Below are 22948 nucleotides of genomic sequence, written 5' to 3' on the forward strand. Positions count from 1 at the left end.
TAACAGTATCGTAACTATATCCCTTCCGAATAAGTCTGTTTAAAGGTTTGGTTAGCTTTTGAGGTGAATGTCGACATTTTTGTGCTTTGTAAAGAATATTACCATATAATTTTGAATGTGAAATACCTGAACGTATAAGATGTCTGCATGTTGATTTATATTTACGAATGATGTCCTTGTACCGATGATAAAATTTAGTAAATGTTTTGACTAGATTGTGATATCGAAAACCTTGATTAATACACTTTCAGAAGAAGCTTGTATAAATTGGACTGAATGGCTACATCAACAGGCTTTTTTAATTACTTTTCAATACAACTTCAGTTTACTTAGTTGTCTTTATATAGTGTTCTTCTGCAACGATTAAGCTAAAAACTTCAGACTTTCTATTTGCATTAAATGCAAAGAGCAATAAAATTTGGTAGCTTCCATTTATAACTAAGAGCAAGGATTTGTATATTATTGTCTTACTCTACAAATCCTTGCTAAGAGAACTATGATCTTATCAAGAAAAAGTTTTCATATTTAATTAAATGGTCTTTTGAAAAATCTCGTTGCAAATTTATTTGCTGTAACTTGTTTAAAGCCTTTTTCTGTAAGGAAAAAGGAAAGTATGCTAGATATACTTACTGGAAATGTGAAGATATGATTGAAGCTTTAAATTTTTCTCCTGGACTACATATATGTACGTTTCGGCGATAAAGTGTATCGACAGGTAGTAGGTATTCCAATGGGCACCAATTGCGCCCCTTTAATAGCAGATTTATTCCTGTATTGCTATGAATCTCAGTTTATGACCAAACTCAGTAAAGACACGTCATTGTTACATTTGGTTGACACATTCAACAATACCTACCGTTATCTTGATGGTATGTTTTCGTTAAATAATCCATAGTTCTCTAAATATACTACCGAAATTTACACAAAAACTTACTTTGAATAAATCTAGTAATATAAACAGCAGTAGTTGTCCTTTTCTAGATTTAGACATTTCGATTTCTAAAGGGAAACTCCATACTAAAATTTACGACAAAAGAGACGATTTTTCATTCCCAATTGTTAATTTTCCTTTTTTAGACGGCGATGTTCCTTTGGCTCCATCATACGGTGTTTATATATCCCAACTCGTTCGTTATGCCCGTGTGTGTAGTGATGTCATAGATTTTAACGAACGTAATCAATGTATCACTGGTAAATTATTAAGTCAGGGATTTCGTTACCATAAATTACTTAAAACTTTTACTAAATTTTTTCATAGATACAAAGATTTGATTAGTAAATTTGGCTGTACCTGTAGAAAACTTATTAAAAACGGTATTTCACATCCTTAATTTTACGGCAATATTGTATTTAAAGAGCGGAAATCACTATATGATCCGTGTAAACTCATCGAACCTTTAAACAAACTTATTAGTAAAGGTTATCTTATTAATGTTGTAATAATATCTTTGAATATTGTTTATATTGGCACAAATATCATAACTAAATTTGTATTCTTTTCGAATGTTTTTTTGGGGATGTATAATACACATCCACGTTCATTTTCTACATAGAGATTGCTTTATCTATATATGATATTATACATATCTATTACTGCCTATTGATACTTTTATTTTGGCATTGCACAAGTCATGTCTTCTTTGACTGTCCATGGCGTTAAAACACTAAATCCCTGGGATGTGATTTAGTTGATTTTAGTCTCTGATGCATGATTTTTTATTATTTAATTAATTGTTTTTGGCTTTTAACTAGCTTTCTGTAACTGCGAGTACTCTCAAATCGTACTTTCATGTTAATTTGACCTGTTGACACAATTTGTTATGCATTTTTATTATTCAATGTTTACCTATTTTGTGTTATATCTAGTCTCACTATTTTTAATATGTACCACCTTTGATAAGTTTTTAGTATGACGATAAATTTTCACTTCTGTTCTCGCACTATGAACAACAAATTATTTATTTTGTAAAAAATATTACCGTACTCCTAACAACAAAATAATTTTATTTAAATACCTGTGTACGTTATTTTATTTAACGCCATTTTGTCCAAGGTTATAGTTGTCTTTTTGACATTGTTTTACATCCCCCTTTTTTTATTTAATATTGTATTTATATTGTGTCATAGATCAAATTTATTCGTTCAGTGTATGTTTACTTGTTTTTGATTGAGTTAAGCCATTTCAATTTATATTTTATAGTGTGTCTTTCTATGTTGTATTTACACTTCTATTTCAGGTTAGGGTGAAGGTTGGCGCCTGTTAAAACGTTTAAACCCGCTGCATTTGTTTGCAACTGTCCCAAGTCAGGAACCTGTTGTTCAGCGGTTGTCGTTTGTAGATGTGGTTCATAAGTGTTTCTCGTTTCTCGTTTTTTATATAGATTAGACTGTTGGTTTTGCTGTTTGAATTGTTTTACAGTAGTCATTTTGGGGCCCTTTATATATAGCTTGTTGTTCGGTGTGAGCCAAGGCTCCTTGTTGAAGGCCGTACTTTGACCTATAATTGTTTACTTTTTGCACATTGTGACATGGATGGAGAGTTGTCTCATTGGCACTCATACCACATCTTCTTATTTCTATGACACCTAATACCGTTATAATTTGAAACAAATTAAATCAAACTGAAAATAATGTAAAATTTGTAAAGTACTAGTATGCAAATTTTTCGAAAAAAATTTATGTGGCGCTAATACGCTCCCGTAAAATTGTCTAATTTTTCTGGGCTATTAGAGTATGTACCTGTATTTTCCTTTCCTTCATCTTTTCCACAATCCTATGACTACATTATAATTTAGTCAAGTGAAAGGATTGGAATCATCTTTACTAAATAGATACAAATATATTTTAAGGAGGGCAATCAGAAACAATAAGTCCAATAAAAATACACTCAACTATTACTATGACTAAAAGGAATGTGCGCCAAATAAGCTTTATGTATGTCTTAAGTCTTAAAATAACGGCGCACCATGTATGTTTCACGAAATTCCGTTAGTTTGATTGGCTAACAACAATCGCGCGTCATTCAAAAATTAACCTTTAAATCAAAATGAAATGCTACATTTGTAAATGGCACCTGCTTTCACAAATAAATAACGGCGCACCACCAATAGTGTTAGTTTTCATAACTTAATAATTACATTACATGTATGTTTCATTATAATACGTTATTTTGATAAACTAACAGCAATCTCGCGTCATTCTGAAATTAACCTTCTTTTCAAAATGAAATATAACATTCATAAAGACACGAGCTTCCACAATAAAGTGCACAGGTAAATAAAAAAAAACTTGATAGAAATCGTATTTTCGTGATCCTAGCAAAAAAATGTAATTATAAGTTTGAATGCTTCTTTAAGTAATTTTGTAGGGTTGTAAAACGTGCGCACATTTTAAGAAAATTACAAAATGTACTTCGGTCAACGCTTTCACACCCCAATAAATTTACAAAAAGAAGCATTCAATTATTGAACTAATCTTTAACGTACCGGGATATAGACGTATCGTATCCCTGTACGTCTAAATTCGGCCAAGGACCTCCTGAGTGCACTCAGGACATGTTATAGATGTGTTAGTGAGCGTTGAGGGTATGCATTCGATAGATAATTTAGTTTTTGATCTTTTAAATTTTGTCTAAATATTGTCAATTAAATGAATGAACGAATTATTTTATTGCAGAAGCAAATATAATGCTATAGCTAAATAACATATTATATAATGACAATAATGACAGTTAACAGACAACAACACAATAAAGTCACAGCAAGTACAGAACTAAAACTGTTATGCAATTATAATTTGTAATCTTAACTTCCATGCCGCATTAAGAAATTTACACAATTTTTCAGTTAAATTCTTTGAGCTAGCCTGCAAAAGAAATACAAACTTTCTATTATTTGGCCATGAACGTTAATATTTTGGTAAAAAATGTAGCCTCAATGATCTAAAGGCAGGACATACTAAAACAAAATGATACTCATTTTCTATACAATTCATATGACAGCATGTATGTATAAGATTTTTTCTTGCAATATTGTCAAAACGACCAACTTCTATATTCAGTTTTAATGTTCCACTACGTACTAGTTTAGTGAGTAAATTACTCTTAAAATCATAATTTAAGTAATCCTTTAAACAAAAATCATTTTTCAATTTTCTATATAAACACAGTTTTTCACAATCGTTCAAAATAGCAAACCAGTTACGACATTTTATATCTTCAAATGTAACATTAATGTTCTCTTGATCAATCCATACATAGTTCATACCTAAACTTAATAATAAATCGCGAACATTTGAAACCCAATTTCTCTTACCATTTAATATCTACGAAGTTTATCGGCACGCGCCGTTTTCTTGGGATATGTCATGCATGACCGATGATTATATTAAATACCAATTATCATGTAGATTAGGTCGTTTGATGTTTAATAATTAGGAATGATTAGTGGTGGTTATAAACACAAACAAGTAAGCTTGGCAAGCAATGAAAAAAAGGTTTGCTTAGAAAAATATAAATAATAAAGATATATTGTTTTAGCAAACATGTTTGTAATAATTGAAGCCAGTTGAGAAATTTATGAAATCTACATATAGTCGGGAAGTTTTCCATTCAATTTATTTCATTTGAAAACGTTAAAAAAATATATATAGATCTTGCAAAATGTGGCGTCCATTGTGACGAGTAATGTTTCCAGAGATTGGGCAAGATATTCAACTTAATAGATTAAAATGATACCGCAATCATTTCCTTTTTACAGATTTTCGTATTTTACCAAACTTTCGTCCAATAAGAATTTTAGTTTATATTTACAATAGACTTTAATTGTATAGTTCTACAATCAAACAATTCGGCGAAACAACATTACCTTGAAGTTTTCAACACCGGTTAACCTTTTCACTTACTAAAATATAGCTTTAGAATATTTTCTCGTCGTATCATTGTGTTTTAGGAATCAAAATTATCATTCATACAATGGAAGGTTGCCTTATTTATGAACATTGATTTTGTTTTAAATAATAATAATAAAAGAATAACGGATAATGCATCAATAAAGCATTTTTTTTTTTAATTTCTTGAAACTCCTCATATAGTTAAATATCATTCATAGACAGCTTTTCATATGCAAATTTTATTTTAAAAAAACCTATATTTCGCCATTAAAACTCATTCTTGTCAAGTAATACATTTCTTTAACGAGTGAAATTGTGAAATAATATTTTTTCTAAGCTTTTATTTTTATTGCGATAGCCTATATGTAAAAACAAATTGAAGTGCAAAACCACAGAAACTTGCCCCTGGCCAAACCAAAGAAAGAGACAAAGGACAGCACGTAAACAATTAGAAACTTTAAAAGAATATTGTGATCAATGGAAATTGAAAGTCAATGTCCAAAAGAGCAAAATCGTAATTTTTTTCTAAAGGTAAACCACTACAGAATGTTATTTTCAAATGTGCTGATGTGTTAGATATTGTTGGATATTTTACATATCTTGGTGTACTATTTTTCAAGAACAGGAAGTTACACAAAAGTGAAAAAGGCACAAGCTGAGAAAGCAACAAGGGCTATGTACGATGATTTGAACTAGAGGCTCTCAAGAGCCTATGTAGCTCACCTGTATCTACTGTGGTTTTGGAAATCATGTAAAATACGGTTAAAATCCAGAGTAATAATTAAGCTCTAGTTAAAATCATAAAAGATACCCTGGTAATGATTGAGGCCAAGTTTGGTTTAATTTAGCCCAGTAGTTAAATTAAAAGCAGAAGATTTTTGAAAAGAATTACAAAAATTACCAATAAATTGCAGAAAATGACTTTAAAGGACAATTATTATAACTCCAATAAGATGTCGATTGCAAATTTTGGTCATGCTGACTAATTTGTAGATCTTACTTTGCTGAAAAACTTTGCTGTTTACAGTTAATCTCTATCTATTATAATATTCAAGATAATAACCAAAAACTGCAAAATTTCCTTAAAATTACCAATTTAGTGGCAGCAACCCAACAATGGGTTGTTCGGTTCGTCTAAAAAAATTTCAGGGTATAGACCTTGACATATTGAACATTTTTACCCTGTCAGATTTGCTCTAAATGGTTTAGTTTTTGAGATATAAGCCAAAAACTGCATTTGACCCCTATGTTCTATTTTTAGCCATGGCGGCCGTGTTTGTTGATGGATCAAAACTTCGGACACAATTTATAAACTAGATACCTTAAGGAACATTCAGTTAAAGTTTGAAGGTATTTGGCCCAGTAGTTTCAGAGGAGAATATTCTTGAAATAGTTTACGACGACGACGACGACGACGACAGACGACAGACGACGGACGACGACGGACGCCAAGTGATGGTAAAAGCTCACATGGCCCTCAAAGGGCCGGTTGAGCTAAAAATTCACTACGCATAAAGTAAATTTAATTACATAAAACAATTCCGAAACAACTTATATATCATATATATATCTTTATTTTCATAAAGCCAATGCATGACATCAGTACAGAGATAACAACAATAACTATTTACAATATACACAAAACAAGGGAGAGAGGTTACAAAAGTCACTAGCCAGGAGGACAAACACAGTATTAATCTATATATTTAAATGAGAAGACCTCATTTTGTGTGTCGCTTCTCTTCCTTCCACAATAAATTAATCGTCATGCCTCTGTGTCCTATAGGTACCATGCATAGTTGCATTTGTCATCCGCACTTATGATTATTCCGTTTGATATATTTTGGGAGGAAAACGAAAATAAAGGCGTCCGGATATTGTTTCCGTCATCGGACGGACTTTTAAGTCATAGACAAGACTTCCGTTATGGACTGTTTTAAAATTACACATAATTGTCATATGTACTTGGATGTTCGCGTTTTTCTGTATACTATGATCATACATATACTATAAATAAAGTGTATTTACTATTTACTATCAATTCCAAGATTACTATCCACGGCGGTCACTGATATATCATATAGAGAGCCGTGGATAGTAAATTTGGAATAAGATCTTAAATAGCAAATACACTCTATTTACGTGATTTATAGTTTATGTATGTTCATAGTATACAGAAAAACGCGAAAATAACTGAAATTAACAGAAAAAATAATGGACTTTGGAAAAAAGGGGGAGGGCTAAAACAAATTGTCCTGTCCCCAAGTACCTATGACTTTTGATACCTTTCCTGAAATTCTCCAGTCATAAAATCTTTTGCAAAAATTCATCCTACAACAGTTTATATACTTTCAACCACGCTCTAAATGTCCGCGATTTCGCGGGTGTGTTCTAGCATTTTTTATAAATGAACAAAGCTTCTTCAGGACTGGTCTTCGTGACATAAGTTCAGAGAATTTAACTGTATTATGTCGTTGTACAAAATAGGATAAATACTCTTTACGTTTTTGATCGAAAAAAGTACATTCAAATATATAGTGATATTCGTCTCCAATTTGTCGATTGTTACATTGATGGCAAAACGGTTTTCTCTTAATACGCTTTGCCACCTTCCTATTTCTATCGGCAATTTGTTATTAGTCGTTCGAAATCGACAGAGAACAACGGCATATTTAAAGTCCAAAATATTAAAATATTCCTCAAATTCCCAGTTTTTCTTAAAATTTTTGTAGTTAATACCTTTTGACGAATTTTGGATTAGCGAAATCCATTTCTGAAGAAACTGGTCTAACAATCTTTGCTTTATAACAGTTTTTAACCAATCTTTATTAATGAAATTTTGTGTTTCCCACTATATGAGAAACCACAATTTTGAATTATTTTTTTGACAAACAATCAATTTAGTCTGCATGTTATGGTGAGCGTTCATAAGGCGAGAAAGTTGATATAATATAAAGGAAAACTTTGCTTGTTTGCCGGATATCAAATTTGCCCAAATAATACTGCTCGAACTTTTATATCTATGGCGACTGGGTGGCAAACCTAGTTCCCCGTAAACCATATAATTTGGTGTTGAGGATTTCAGATTTAAAAGTAATTTACAGAATTTTAAAGGTATCTTTTCTAATATATCATTATTACTAAAACCCCATACTTCGCACCCATACAACAGAATGGGCTTGATCATTTTGTCAAAAAGATCAAGCTGACATTTTACAGAAAGCTGATACATCCTTCCCATTTTCAGGACTTCGTACATGGCTTTTAAGGCCTTGTCGGATAAATACTTTTTTGTCATATTAAAATTCCCTGTTTTAGTAAAAACAATTCCCAAATAGTTATACTGCTTTACTATCTCAATGTTAGTGTCATTGTAAGAAAATCGGAGGGAGATATTTTGGCAAACGTCCAAAACCAAACACTAAGGCTTTGGTTTTGTCAACGTTTACTTTCAATTTCCATTACAATAATCATGGAAGGCATTGAGTTCAGTCTGCATGCAGGTCCTGTGCTGTTTCGGGCAACAATACCGTGTCATCTGATTATAATATAATAAAAAACTTAAGATACATTTCTAATTCTCTTTCCAGATTTTCTGCTATAGTTTTAAGTCCTGCAATATTATTACTGACTAAGAAATTTTCTAAGTCATTCAAAAATAAAGAAAATAGGAACGGTGATAAGTTTTCTCCTTGTTGTACACCATTGTCACAAGCAATATTATATGATTATATGATATACGAGATTTAATATCACTGTATATATTCAATATTACATTATACATCTTACCATTTATATTATTCAATAACATTTTATAAAAACAAACCAGCTCGCCATACAGTGTCAAATGCCTTCTCAAAATCTATAAAGGCACAATATAATTTCTTCTTCTTACATTTCAATAATTCAAAAAAAGAATATAAGGTAAACATATTATCTGTAGTAGAATACTTTTACCGAAAACCACTCTGGTAATAAATTCGTCTAAAAAATCATTTAGTCTTTAATTTAAGATTGCAGTAAATAGTTTTCCCAAGCAACTAACAATAGTGATTGGTCTATAATTCTTTGGATCTTTAAAGTCGCCTTTATTAATATATATAGGTTTAATAGTACCAATTAGCCAACTTTGTGGAATTAAACCTTTATCGAATATATCATTAAAAAGTTTCTCATAAGTGCATATAAACTGGCTTGATGGGGATTTTATGTATTCATTTATAATTTCGTCTTCTCCACAAGCTTTGTCATTCTTCAGTTTCTTAATGCACTGGAGAATGACAAAGCTTGTGAAAAAGGAGAATTTATATGTTCATTTAGCTGCTCACGTTGCATGGGATCAATGTCGGGAAAACGCACAATTTGGTCATCTTCCGGTGCAGTGTTCAAGTTTTTGAAAAAGTCGTGTAATTTTCCTATGTCAATATCGGGTTGCTTTTTCCTCTTACTGTGATTTAGAATTTTCCAAAATTCTTTCGGGTTGGTGCGCAAATTTTGAATTTTGTTTGTAAGATCATTTCTAAAGTTTCTGTTTTTGTTATCGAGAACCTTTTTATATGCTTTTTTGGGCATTTAGCATGTCTGAATGGTTTTTGCAACTATTTTTCGACTTAAAACGTCTCCTTATTTTCCTGTAATTTTGGCGTGCAAATTTACATTCCACATCAAACCATGGTTTATTCTTATTTCCACTTTCTGCTTTTTTTTATTCCGTTTTACGGTAGAAATACCAAAAGTTGCCTGCCCACACATTACAAAAATGTTACATAAATCACCTATAAATGAATTAACTACATTTTTATTAACATCATTTAAATCAGTATTACTAAGTTTGTATTCTAATTCTAAAAAATTTTCTACATCAATATTATTCTGAAAATCATTCATCTTTTCAGAATCCCATCTATTTATTTTCTTAAAAGTATTATTGTGACTATAACAATCAACATTTTCTGCATGATCATTTACCAAGTTTTTATTACAAGAAAAAGTAACAGAGAGTGGGTTATGAACATCTGATAATAATTTACTTGAATCTAAAACTTCAAAGTCCTTAAACGATTTCAGAAGTCCAGGACTGCAGATACAATAATCTACGACACTGGCATCACGACAAGTAAATCGCCCAACATTTTGATCCCTTCCCATTCTTCCATTTAGTATGAAAACGCCGTTACCTTTGACGTTGCGCACGATGTTGGTACCAATTAAATTTTGCTATAGATTAGCATAAAAATAAATACGTAGACTGGTCAGTTCGATAAAAATATAGTGATTTCTGATTGAATTCATTCCATTAGACTTGAAATTAAAGAAAAAAAGGAACCGAAATTTAAAATACCAGGAATTATAACACTTAATTACCCCATTTTTACGCAAAAACGTAATGTCCAACGTTTCATTTTGTGTGCAAAAGATCAGAGTTCCGTTTCTCTCCTACGGTATTTTTTCTCTGGTCATCGTAAAACTTCACAATAATATTGCTATTGTTATAATTATTCGCGTGTTAAAGCAAAATCAATATCACTGAAACCGTAATCCGGAAAATGTTATTTTTGTATATGGTCTGAAAAATGTCCAACCGTATGCAAAGTAAGTATATTTCGGGTTTGCGCATTTATACCGTGAAATTGAAAAAGCTTAGAGAAAAAATATTTATTATATTTTGAAAGTTTTTTTACTTTTCTCCTGGTTCATGATTTTTTTTTGCCGGAAACCATGCGTATAGTTTCTATTGCAATGACTTCAAAAAGTATAGCCATCTTGTCCCAACGAAAAAAACGCTGTATTTTCTTTAAAATTGAGGTTTTAACCAGCTGTCTATCAAATAAGCATAGTTAGATCATAAAAAATAAAACTTGGCGGTAAAGGTTTTTCTGTTTTTCTTCTTAAACAATATAGTGTTTAATATTTTTTCGTTAGGCAACAAAGTTTTTAGATCGTTTCAAAAAGTATAGCCGTTTTGTCCCAACGTTCGCAAAACGTAATTGATGTCATGCTCTGGTTTTTAATTTTATATCGTAATTACTTGTTTCCAGTTTAATTCGAATGAAAATAAAAATACATGTATAAATTACAATACAACCAATGTATGAGAAAGGAATAGTTTAAGTTTAAATTCAAATGTTGACCAAATGAGATCGATATAAAAAAAATATCGGGATCTTAGGGTTTTTTTTTTATAGCATATTTGTTTTATATAAGGAACATTGTCTATCTGCAAGTTTTAAATCGTCAAAAGTAACATGTATATTTTTTTGTTAATCAAATAAAATAGAGAAAACCCATTGCTGGTAATTATAACAAACAAAGGCTATGCCACAAAAATACGGAAATGAGAAAATTTAAAACATGAGTCCCGAATGTTTAACTTCCTAAATATTTTGCGACAAAGAAAGCATCGGGAAATGATGAAATATAGAAAGAAAGGAAACGGAAACGGGAAGAAATGCAACAAAAGGAATAAATATGCAAAAAATAGGAGAATATGAATTCAAAATCTAATTTATATTAAAAATAAATCTGTGTAAATTTGGACATTATTGTATCGGATTCATTAATGAGAACTGCTGCCGAAAGGAAAATTATCAAGTATTGCCTGGAAAGACTGACAACTCCTGTAAATGAATTTCATTAAAAAAATATCTATACGACCACTTTGAGTTTTATTTGTAAATTTATGCATTTTTTCAGACAAACCGAAATCGGTTACCAAATTCACAACAGTAAATTGACATCATCAATAATATGCTTGAACGCCTGAAACTTTCTTTGAAATCGTCGAAATCGCCTTATTTTGAGGAACGTCGTGAAACGCTAAGTAGTACCAACATCGTGCGCAACGTCTTTGCAAAAATTCAACAGCATATTTCCATATCTATTTTTACCTTTATCCATATTTACACGATTTATAGGGAAAGACAGAGCTCTTAAAACATCGTATAATTCAATTTCAGTAAAGCAGTGTTCTAATAAGCAATACAGATAATCCAATTAATTGTGTAAACCCCTGAGGGTTTACGCAGTATATATTGGACGATGTCCGTAGTCTTTCGGAACACCAGATGTTATTCGGAATACATCTGTTCTTTCTATGACCACCTTTCATATACATGCGCAATAGCTTATTAATTGACCTGTTGAATAAGCATTATCATCTTAAAGTTGCTATAGAGATATGTTACATATGATGCGAAATTTATTATGATGCAAGCTACTTTAATAAGCATTTGAAAACTTCCTTGCACGCAATTACAAGCTGCTAATATTTACCTACATATATGCGTACTTAATTTAATTAGAGTCGAACGTTGAAACCAGCTGTGTTTAGATATGAGATAAGATTTCGTGTAAACAATGCGATTTATATTCGGAACGAGAATCTTTAAAACTTAAATCTATAAAAGAAGTATTACTAGCATTTCATTTAAGATTTTGAGTCTAGGGAAGATGTACTTGATGTACAAAGCAGGCTAATTCATTTTTTTATACTGAAATTAAATAGAAGTCTTTCTTACACTTTATTAAAATTTTACGTCTAGAATAGACCAAGGACGTATATAATCTATTATACATCCTTGAATGGATGTAAAAAAAAAACGAGGATTTATCGAAAAAAATATCGTTTATTAAAAATAACGTTTAAATTAATTATGAAAGTACATTGCAAATTGAAATACAGTTATTTTCTTTGTTTAAATATTGCAACATTATTTCCTTTTTAAAAAACAAGGAGGTCATATAACCTCCTTGATTAAAATAACAAATCAGATTGTTATAGGTATATCTGGATCCTTTTTCGTTATTAGAATGTGAATAAATAGATATTGAATATGAAAAAAAAACTAAAACTGAAATCTAAATCTAAAATATATTTTTAAAAAAATACATTTGACCATGCAGATGAAAGAAATAATACTTCAAGCAATGAAATAAAAAATGTGCCGCTTTAATTACGATCGATAACCTTAAAATTAATCATGCATGGAATTTCAGCAGACTTAACAGGGTCAGCGAGTCTATTTATAGACACCGAGTAACGACAGATGCAGGCAGAGATAAGAAAAAAATAATTTCTATTTATAGTTATCTGGGCCAGGGAACAGATTATCTAACCTGTAGTAATTACGACTCTTCAAAATGTTCGTCAAAATAAAAAAAAAATTATTATTATTTCTTGAAAACGATCAGATGATGAATTTTCGGTTTTAATATATTAAATACGAAAATGTACAATAGTACAAGGAGATTTTGAAAGACGACAGGATAATTGATACTTTGGTTTTATGCATGTAAAATAGTAAAATTTTGAAGTTTGTTTTATTTATGTTATATTTTTATAATTTTGACCACAAGTAGCAGAACTTTGTGTGACAATTGTGATAATGTACCGATGTAAACGCGTTATCTAATTAATTAAAAGCTCCTGGTCAACTGTTCTCATAACTGTGTAAACTAAACTTTCTCTTATGTCTTATATAACAGCTACGGTGTATGGGTTGTAAGTGTTTCTTTGTGATGTTAAAGTTGCGTTGCAAAAACAAATCGGTTGTTGTACTAATTAATTAGATTACAAGACAGTAAGTGAGTATAAAATTATTTATAATTGATACTGAGAGAATCTTAATTATATAGAGCGACGCCTGTTGTTGCCATATGTTGACATAATGGCTACATTGAAAGTCCATAGGTGGAGAGAGATGTATACTTTACGAATGAGACAATAGCCTATTCAAATGATTTTTTAGTAATCTAATTTGGAAAAAATAGAAAGACAATATAAATACTAAAAAAAAAAATCATAGAAAGATCTTGCGAGGTTAATGATTTTTTTTCTTATTATAATTACGTTTTTAAATAGGTTATTTTAGTCGTTAAATACTTTAGGATACCTTACATATGTCATGCTCTCGTATAAAACTGGTGCAATTGAAAGAAAAAATCGTCACAAGTGAAATGCAGATCGGCGCAAATGCAAAACGCCGGTTTAAGATAAATTAACTAAGAGATTTACCCCTTACTAAATAAATAAAATCTGCTATATGTTCTGCCTTTCTTAATACATTTGTCCTGCCTTTCTTAATACAATAATCTGAAATCAATTTTTAATTCATCAAATGGTCGCGCGGTAAAAATCTTTCTCCTGTCTTACTTAAAAAATGTCTTATACCCAGTTATATTTCATCAAATTGTTGCACGCAACAATAAAAATCTTTTTCTCCCCACCGTACCCAGAGGAGGGACGACATTGAAGGTGTTTCCCACTTACTGTATTTTTAAATCCATAAATAATTTATCAAAAGGTAGCTCGCCAAAAAAAAAATCTTCCTTTTGTTTTCCTTAAATAATTTTTCTTAAACCTTTTAATCTATCAAATAGTCGCTTATAGCAGTAACAAGGATTTTTATTTTTTATGATTTCAAGTTTAGGTTGTATTTTATGTACTTGCATTTGTGTTGGAATATTAAATGTTATGTTTTTCCATCGAGGTTTTTCCTTAATAATTGATTCCATAAACTTTTTAAGGAGCCTGAAAACTTCAATTCTTTTTGGCAATCTACTTTAAGATCATTATTGCTTAAAACATGTATACTATTTTATCATAAGTGTAAATATATAATTGAACCTTACTTTAAGTGTAAATATATAATTGAACCTTACTTTAAGTGTAAATATATAATTGAACCTTACTTTAATTGACGAGTGTTAATAATTTGTACTTTATAGTGCACATTATAGTAATACCATGGACACTAGAGTTTAAGATTATTAGAACACAAGTTTATTGCTTAATTATGATTAATCTGTCAGAGAAAAGGATTTCATAACCAGTTAAAAAATTCAATATCTTAGCCAATTTCTTACTTAAACACTTTCCCAATTAACTTCAAGTTTCAAAATCAAAATTTGTTCAAGTAATATCTTTGCATATAAATTGATACATTGTATGTGTCTGAATGTTTGAAAGATATTCTTAATTTTGAAAAGTTATATGAAACTTTATTATTTTGTAGTGCCTGAGCTTTTGTATTTTCTCTAAAATGATCTTGCCATGTTTGTTTAAAATAAAATATTATTGGTATTAAATTGCTTTGTTGTTTGTATTTACGATTTCTTTCACTTAAACATTGAAGCAGCAAGAAACATGACATTATATGACATATATAATTGAGGAATTAGTTTCTTTAGTATCGGCTAATTTGAGTTAAAAAAAAATTCAATATTGGAAATCAATGATTTTTTTCATTCAAAACTGCTTCAATATAAAAATCAGAAGATGTAGTATGAATGTCAATGACATAACTCCCTTTCAAGACACAATGTGGTACAATTAAGCAAAATTTTACAGGTTACATTTTTTTCTTTCAATACAAGCCATCTCAGTGATCAGTAGGCTATACAGTGCCCCCAAATGACTAGTATAAAACTATCCAGCACGAGAGAAAAAGGATAGGTCAATATAAGAAAGCTACAAGGCAACTTCAGTTCCATTTCAATATTTAGATTATTCTAATGGATTTGTCAAATGTCAGAGGGAATATCTGTTTTAAATGTGGTAGGAATACCAATGAGACAACTCTCCATCAAGACACAGTGTAGTCAAAGTAAGCAATTATAGGTTATAATACAGCCTTCAACACAAAGGCTTGGCTCACATTGAACTGAATCCTACTAGGGGCCCCAAGACACTGTTATAAAACAATTCAAACAGGAAAAATCAAATCTAATTTAACTTCAAACCAGAAACAAAAAGCAAATATGAACTGCACCAAAAAAAAATCCACTAAACAACATGCTTCTGACTTGGGACATGTGCTCATGAATACACCTGTTTTAAAAGAATTTACATACATACCATAAGATAGTAGTGTAATTTTACCATGTAAATGACACCCTTTAAAAGTTAATGAAAAAACGTGTTCAAATAAAAAAAGGAACACCTTACAACAGTTTATAAATGTGGCCTTTAAACAAACTAATGTTTAGAAATGGGTATTCAGTGATAATTTCAGGTTTGATTATGTTAGTTGTTTTGTTGTTTTCAATTTAGTTTCTTTATTTATAAGTACAAGGTGTAAGCTGTTTTGTCTAGGCTGTAAATAGCTTTCTTAATGAATTGGTTTTGGTCATCAAGGTGAAGAGAATACAGTGCAATTCAAATTATATATATTTACAATTAAACTTGCATGCCTTTTTTCATGACCCACAATTTAAAATATAAGAAAACATCAAAATAAAAAGGGACATTCAAAAAATATCTTCAAATCGAGTTAAAGGTTTTAAAAAGTTTTTGTTTTTAACAAAAGAGGTTTGTCATCTAAAACTTTTAAGATCACAAAGCACACAACTTAAAGTTGCCAATGCTTACTACCCTAAGCATCACAAAAACCTTGCAGAGCAGGTGTAAGGATCTTAATAATGAACAATATCAAGCCATTGTTCAAATAACCATGAACATTTCTCAAATTCCAATAAAAACAGCTATTAAGTTTCACGTATTGCATTTCTTTTTTTAAGCACAAATAATCATTAATTGATTAAATTTCTTCACATTTTTATTTGAACATAAGCCTAGAAACTAACCCTTATCTAAAAAAAACAATTATCTAATATTTAATGCCAAACAAGCATTTGGGTTTACGATTGCATTTCTTTTTTTAAAGAAAGCAACTTGTTTTGTTGATTGGAGTAGTTGTGTAATAGGTAACACGTGCCTTCATTATTTCATAAAAATAATAAATGTCTATTTAAGTTCGTTTTCAAATCTACCAAAATTTACCACTAAGATAAACAGCGTGCAACGAATATACATTCGTCCTGTGTGCATATACGATGACTATAAATAGTCCTGAGTGCAAAAATAGCAATAACACTAAGATAAACAGCGTACAACGAATATACATTAAAGATACCGATGGAAGTCACAGTAGACGATGAGACAACTAGTACAGAGACAAACACTGTTTTAAATAAATGGAAAAACTGTTTTGATAACTTATTAAATTGTAATAATCAGACCATTGACACTACTGTTAATTTTAATATCTGAGTCTCTGATGATTTTTTTAGACAGTAAAATATTGTTGGAAGAAGAAGTAAATTCTGTTGCTAAAAGTAAAAATTTTAAGTCACCAGGTATTGATCAGTTGTCAGTAGAGTTATTTAGAAATAATGCATTGATGTTAATTTTGCATGAGTAATTTGATACAGAAGAAGAAGAAGATGCTTTATTTCCATCAAATGGGCTCACAAGGAGCATAATATAATATCATTATAATATTATTTTTACAAATATAATAAACAATACAGTATACATAGTTACAAACACAAATAAGAAACAACAGTTTTCACATATTTGTATATATATAGGAGTATATATAAAACCTTTGTCTCAGGCACACCTCTAGAAAGTAACAAAAAAGAATTCTGTGAGTAGGCTAAATATATCTAGCTTAACTGCAGGAGACACCAAGGGACGGTGCTATATGGCATGGTGGGTGCATATTAAAATGTGTATCGGGACATTACATGTTTCAAGTATGGAAATATTCCTTCTATATGGGGTAAAAGTATTTCTGTTAGTTTTAAAATACGCTATGTTTTATATATGTATTCGAATGTTTTACGTTATAAAAGTGGTGAGACTTTAATAAAATATTGAATTTGAATCTATAACGGACAATTTGAGTACTTACAAAAACAAGGAACTTTTAATTAGTACACGAAAAAGCAATAACTTCCTGAATTATATCTGTTTGATAGATGATACTATTCGATGCATTATTGGACTTTAGAAACGTTATACTGAAGGAAATTATATTTTTTTAAGTTGATTACGACTTATATATGTTGAATACCAAACTTTGGTTTACAGTAATTATCGAAACCATTCAATTTGCCACTGGACGTTAAGCAACCAACAATCAATCGAAACCATTCTGAATATGCTGAGGTCAATTTGTGCTTGTTCAATTGATCTTTAGTTTTATATCTTTAATAATTTTTACTCATATTAGACTATAATCCTCCAATATAGAAATGTAAACTGTAAGACAAATAAGAAAGCAACGCGTTTGCACGAAAGTCTTTTACAGTTAGCAAGTAAGTTACCAACCAAAGTTATTCAAATCATATGAAAAAAAATATTATAATCAAATAAATTGTTCACATTAACAATTTCAGGAATATCAAGATAAAATGAAGTAGTTAAGTTAACATTAAAATGTAACCTCGAACATTTATGGAGGAAAACTATAGACACATTTTCAAGATCTGCCCTAATATCATGTGCACTACCATAAATCTATCACGTGGTGCCGCAGCCAAACATCGTAAAACAAAGTTATAAAGTCCCGATTCATTATTTTTCTTCATTAACCAACTGTCCTGAATGGGAAGAACTCGTCACAAAACATTGGACTCAAATTTGGATTTCTAGAAAGATCTACTACAGTGAACTACACTTCAATGTCATATTTTCATAATTTATGGAAATAAACCCAATAGTACCAGAGTTAATTCTATTTGTGGAGCGCATAACATTGAAAAGTGCATAAATTCCTATGATTCATACATCATTGATATATTCTATTGCAATCTACTTTTAATGAAAATGAAAGAAAAAATGAATATGATAATTCTTAAAATGAACATAGATAAACCTTTAAAATAAACATAGATAAACCTTAAAATGAACATAGATAAATCTTTAAAATAAACATAGATAAACCTTTAAAATGAACATAGATAAACCTTAAAATGAACATAGATAAACCTTTAAAATAAACATAGATAAACCTTTAAAATGAACATAGATAAACCTTAAAATGAACATAGATAAACCTTTAAAATAAACATAGATAAACATTTAAATGGACATTGATAAACCTTTAAAATGAACATAGATAAACCTTAAAAATGAACATAGATAAACCTTTAAAATGAACATAGATAAACCTTTAAAATAAACATAGATAAACCTTTAAAATGAACATAGATAAACCTTAAAATGAACATAGATAAACCTTTAAAATGAACATAGATAAACATTTAAATGGACATAGATAAACCTTTAAAATGAACATAGATAAACCTTTAAAATGAACATAGATAAACATTTAAATGGACATAGATAAACCTTTAAAATGAACAAAGATAAACTCTTAAAATGAACATAGATAAACCTTAAAATCAACATAGATAAACATTTAAAATCAACATAAATAAACCTTTAAAATGGACATAGATAAACCTTTAAAATGGACATAGATAAACCTTTAAAATGAACATAGATAAATCTTTAAAATGAACATAGATAAATCTTTAAAATGAACATAGATAAACCTTTAAAATAAACATAGATAAATCTTTAAAATGAACATGTATAAACCTTAAAATGAACATAGATAAACCTTTAAAATAAACATAGATAAATATTTAAATGGACATAGATAAACCTTTAAAATTAACATAGATAAACCTTTAAAATGAACATAGATAAACCTTTAAAATGAACATAGATAAACATTTAAATGGACATAGATAAACCTTTAAAATGAACAAAGATAAACCTTTAAAATGAACATAGATAAACCTTAAAATGAACATGTATACACATTAAAATGAACATAGATGAACCTTAAAATAAACATAGGTAAACCTTTAAAATCAACATAAATAAACTTTTAAAATGAACATAGATAAATCTTTAAAATGAACATAGATAAATCTTTAAAATGAACATAGATAAACCTTTAAAATCAACATAGATAAACCTTTAAAATCAACATAAATAAACCTTTCAAATCAACATAAATAAACCTTTAAAATGAACATAGATAAACCTTTAAAATAAACATAAATAAACCTTTAAAATGGACATAGATAAACCTTTAAAATGAACATAGATAAATCTTTAAAATGAACATAGATAAACCTTTAAAATATACATAGGTAAATCTTTAAAATGAACATGTATAAACATTGAAATGAACATAGATGAACCTTAAAATAAACATAGATAAACCTTTAAAATCAACATAAATAAACCTTTAAAATGAACATAGATAAACTTTTAAAATGAACATGTATAAACATTAAAATGAACATAGATAAACCTTAAAATAAACATAGATAAACCTTTAAAATGAACATAGATAAACCTTTAAAATGAACATAAATAAACATTAAAATGAACATAGATAAACCTATAAAATGAACATAGATAAACATTTAAATGGACATAGATAAACCTGAGAATGAACATAGATAAATCTTTAAAATGAACATAGATAAACCTTTATAATGAACATAGATAAATCTTTAAAATGAACATAGATGAATATTTGGCAATTTATACCGTGCAGTTCTAGCTATCTATACCGTGTAGCTATAGCAATCTAAACCGTGTAGCTTTTGCAATATCTTTAAAAACGGCCATCAAGGGAATCATCATTGTCTTAACTTGGTAAGTAAAAAGTCAATTTTGAATGAAATTGGTGTGTTCAACCATGGTTTACAGTGCACTCACGTTAAAACCCTGTAATAAGCATTTCATCGAATGTAGAAATCATAGTTATTTTAGGATAAAATGGAAGTATCTTTTGTAACCTTTGTTTGCGGTTCCGATTTAGATGAGGTTTTTTTGTGACTTTGAATTACGTTTTTGACTTGCCTGTTGCACATAGAAACGATTGTTAGAAAGAAACCTTGGAGCCCGTTATATACGCTATTTATATACGACAAAACAATGGAATCTACGTTGGACGAAATAATACCAACTATCCATGACAATCCAAGAATGAAGAATAATTTGAAATAAATGATAAAAGTTACCCTGTTTTTATGGTTAGATGTTGCTAAAGTAGATCCTTGTTTGGATAATTCTACCTTAACCAATATCAAAAAGAAGCAAAGTAGACTGTAGAATAGGGCAACACATACCGGAATAATGTAAAAGTACAAAAGCCCATCCTGTTTAGAAATCCAACATAAACCATTTTTACCATAACCTAGATGTGAATATTGGACGTCTAAAATGGTAGATGTGACTACAACTATAAACGGAACAATGAAAGCAAATAGTGCGTATATCTTGAAACGCCTTCTTTCAGTTTTCTTCTGGTGTATGGTGTAGCGCTTCATGTTAAGCATTCGTTTCGCGATATCAGTTGAAATAACAACAGTCCATGAAAAAACACTTAACCAAAGAAAATGGTGGCAGATTGATGCAACTCTAAGAATCATCTTCTGTAGTGGTACATGTCGACAAACAAGAAATACCGCTTCTGCAAAGAATAAAGACGTCGAAAACATAGTGATATTCTTTCCGTGGAGGTTGCGTAATCCTTTAAGAAATATATAACACGTGATCATAAACAACAAAGATAAAAGGGAGACAATCATGCAAACATCTGATATGCTGTTAATTACACTGTACAGTGATGATTGATTGTAACACACGTATAATGTGTTGTCTTGTACAAAATGTTCTGCTGGTGTTATTTCTCCGTTTATTAACAGTGTCCCATTGACGTATTCAAATTGGCTACTAGAATAAGCAGTAAAAAATGTGCATTTCATCGTTCTTTGGGAAAACGCATCCTCACACACAAACAAAGTTCCGTTTTGTATGAAATGATGTCTCGTTACGTCAACATGTTGTCCCAAAATAGAGTAAGTGCCATTTGAAATACTGAAAAAATGCGCTGAATATTGAAAGAACCGGGAGCAAGGTCTTGACGCACAATATGTTATAAGCGATAATGAACTTTCTAACAGAGTTAGAGAAAACCAAGAATAGAATATATCAATGCTCTCCTTACCAGGAACTAAACCTACCACCGTTTGGTTTGTGTAATCAATCTCCACCGAATGCAATGTAACATGGTATGTGTAATTTGGGCATGGCACAGTGTTTTCGAGATTATCCAAAGACGCGATTGTTAAATAGGAAACATTTAACGTATTCAGTTCTTGTATCAAATGATACAAAACGATTGGATGTGTTACATTAAAGACAAAAATAGACGTTAGCTGAGTTTCGTTCTCTGTCCTGAAAGTATCTACATCCAAAGCAAATATCTTTATAACTCCAACAGCTGCATTAGAAATGTTCTCAAATTTTGCGATTGATATATCGGTAATGTTTGTATCAGTTTGGTTAATTTTCATTATTAGCCGGTATCTTATACTGATATGTATATCCTTCGACCGATGAAGTTCGTTGGGTATACATTGGGATTCATATACTATAAAACCATTTGGACAAGAAATTTGTGTACATGACATCGTGATAAAGTCAAAGTATAAACCTTTTGGGCAAGTTATTTGTATCAGGTTTTTGTCTGAAACTAATCCATATCTATCGTATGCAAAAAAGATATCAAAGCCCGGATAGTCTGGTCGGTGGTCTACGAAACCCACTTTGTCAAGTTCACATTTTGGAATGGGATCTGATGGTAAATTATAATTAGGACAATTAAGACAATGCAGATTCTTGAAACGGTAAAATCCTATCATAATCGGTTCTATGTAAGAAGAACATAAAATACTTTCGACATTTGGTGTTCCTTGGTCGCATGTTGCTAATTTTTCTGGATAAGGCGAAAGGCACTTATTAGGTAACAATTCATGTTGGCTAACATTTTTTATCACGAAGCAACCGTCTAATCCTGATGTACGAACAACGGGACAATGAAGAGTGGCATTCCAAAACTTTATATCTTTGATATTATACCCATGACATAATGCACAAAAAATATTACGGAAGGTTATCTGGTAATTCTCGAAAAATTTTATATAAACTGGAATGTCCCATATATCTCCGAACGGTGTGTTTCTACATCGATTTTTAATGAAATAGTTACGATTATCATCCGGACAGGTACAAATAACTGTAAAAAAATGATACTTTAACTCAACTAACATACATTCTCCATATTGAGCAATCATTTCTGCTAGTTTGATTTGATGTTTGTCGTATCCCAATATTTGGAAAGCAGTGGTTTTATTGTAAATCATATCTGCAAGTATACCTTCTTCAGAGGTGCCAAATAAT

The 22948-nt window shown here is 30.0% G+C and overlaps 1 protein-coding gene across 1 annotated transcript; it reads right to left on the bottom strand.

Annotated features, from left to right (window-relative positions):
• Positions 1-20075: 20075 nt before the first annotated feature.
• Positions 20076-21135, bottom strand: LOC127733396 (uncharacterized). The gene is made up of 3 exons (XM_052242763.1): positions 20991-21135; positions 20650-20747; positions 20076-20096 (listed from the first exon to the last, which is right to left on the bottom strand). The coding sequence occupies exons 1-3, from the start codon at positions 21133-21135 to the stop codon at positions 20076-20078; spliced, it is 264 nt and encodes an 87-aa protein (XP_052098723.1).
• Positions 21136-22948: the final 1813 nt, after the last annotated feature.

This window comes from Mytilus californianus, unplaced genomic scaffold (assembly GCF_021869535.1).
Source record: "Mytilus californianus isolate M0D057914Y unplaced genomic scaffold, xbMytCali1.0.p SCAF_3, whole genome shotgun sequence".
Classification (NCBI taxonomy): Eukaryota; Metazoa; Mollusca; class Bivalvia; order Mytilida; family Mytilidae; genus Mytilus; species Mytilus californianus.

Bases quoted from the DNA above. Each gene is read 5' to 3' on its own strand.
- LOC127733396 (XM_052242763.1), bottom strand. From the start codon at position 21,135: ATGATTCTTAGAGTTGCATCAATCTGCCACCATTTTCTTTGGTTAAGT. The intron at 20,748-20,990 runs GTTTCAAGATAT...GATCTACTTTAG, and splicing joins GAAGAAAACTGAAAGAAGGC to CAACATCTAACCATAAAAAC. The intron at 20,097-20,649 runs GTAGATTCCATT...TTCATTTTATAG, and splicing joins TTGGTATTATTTCGTCCAAC to GTTTATCTATGTTCATTTTA.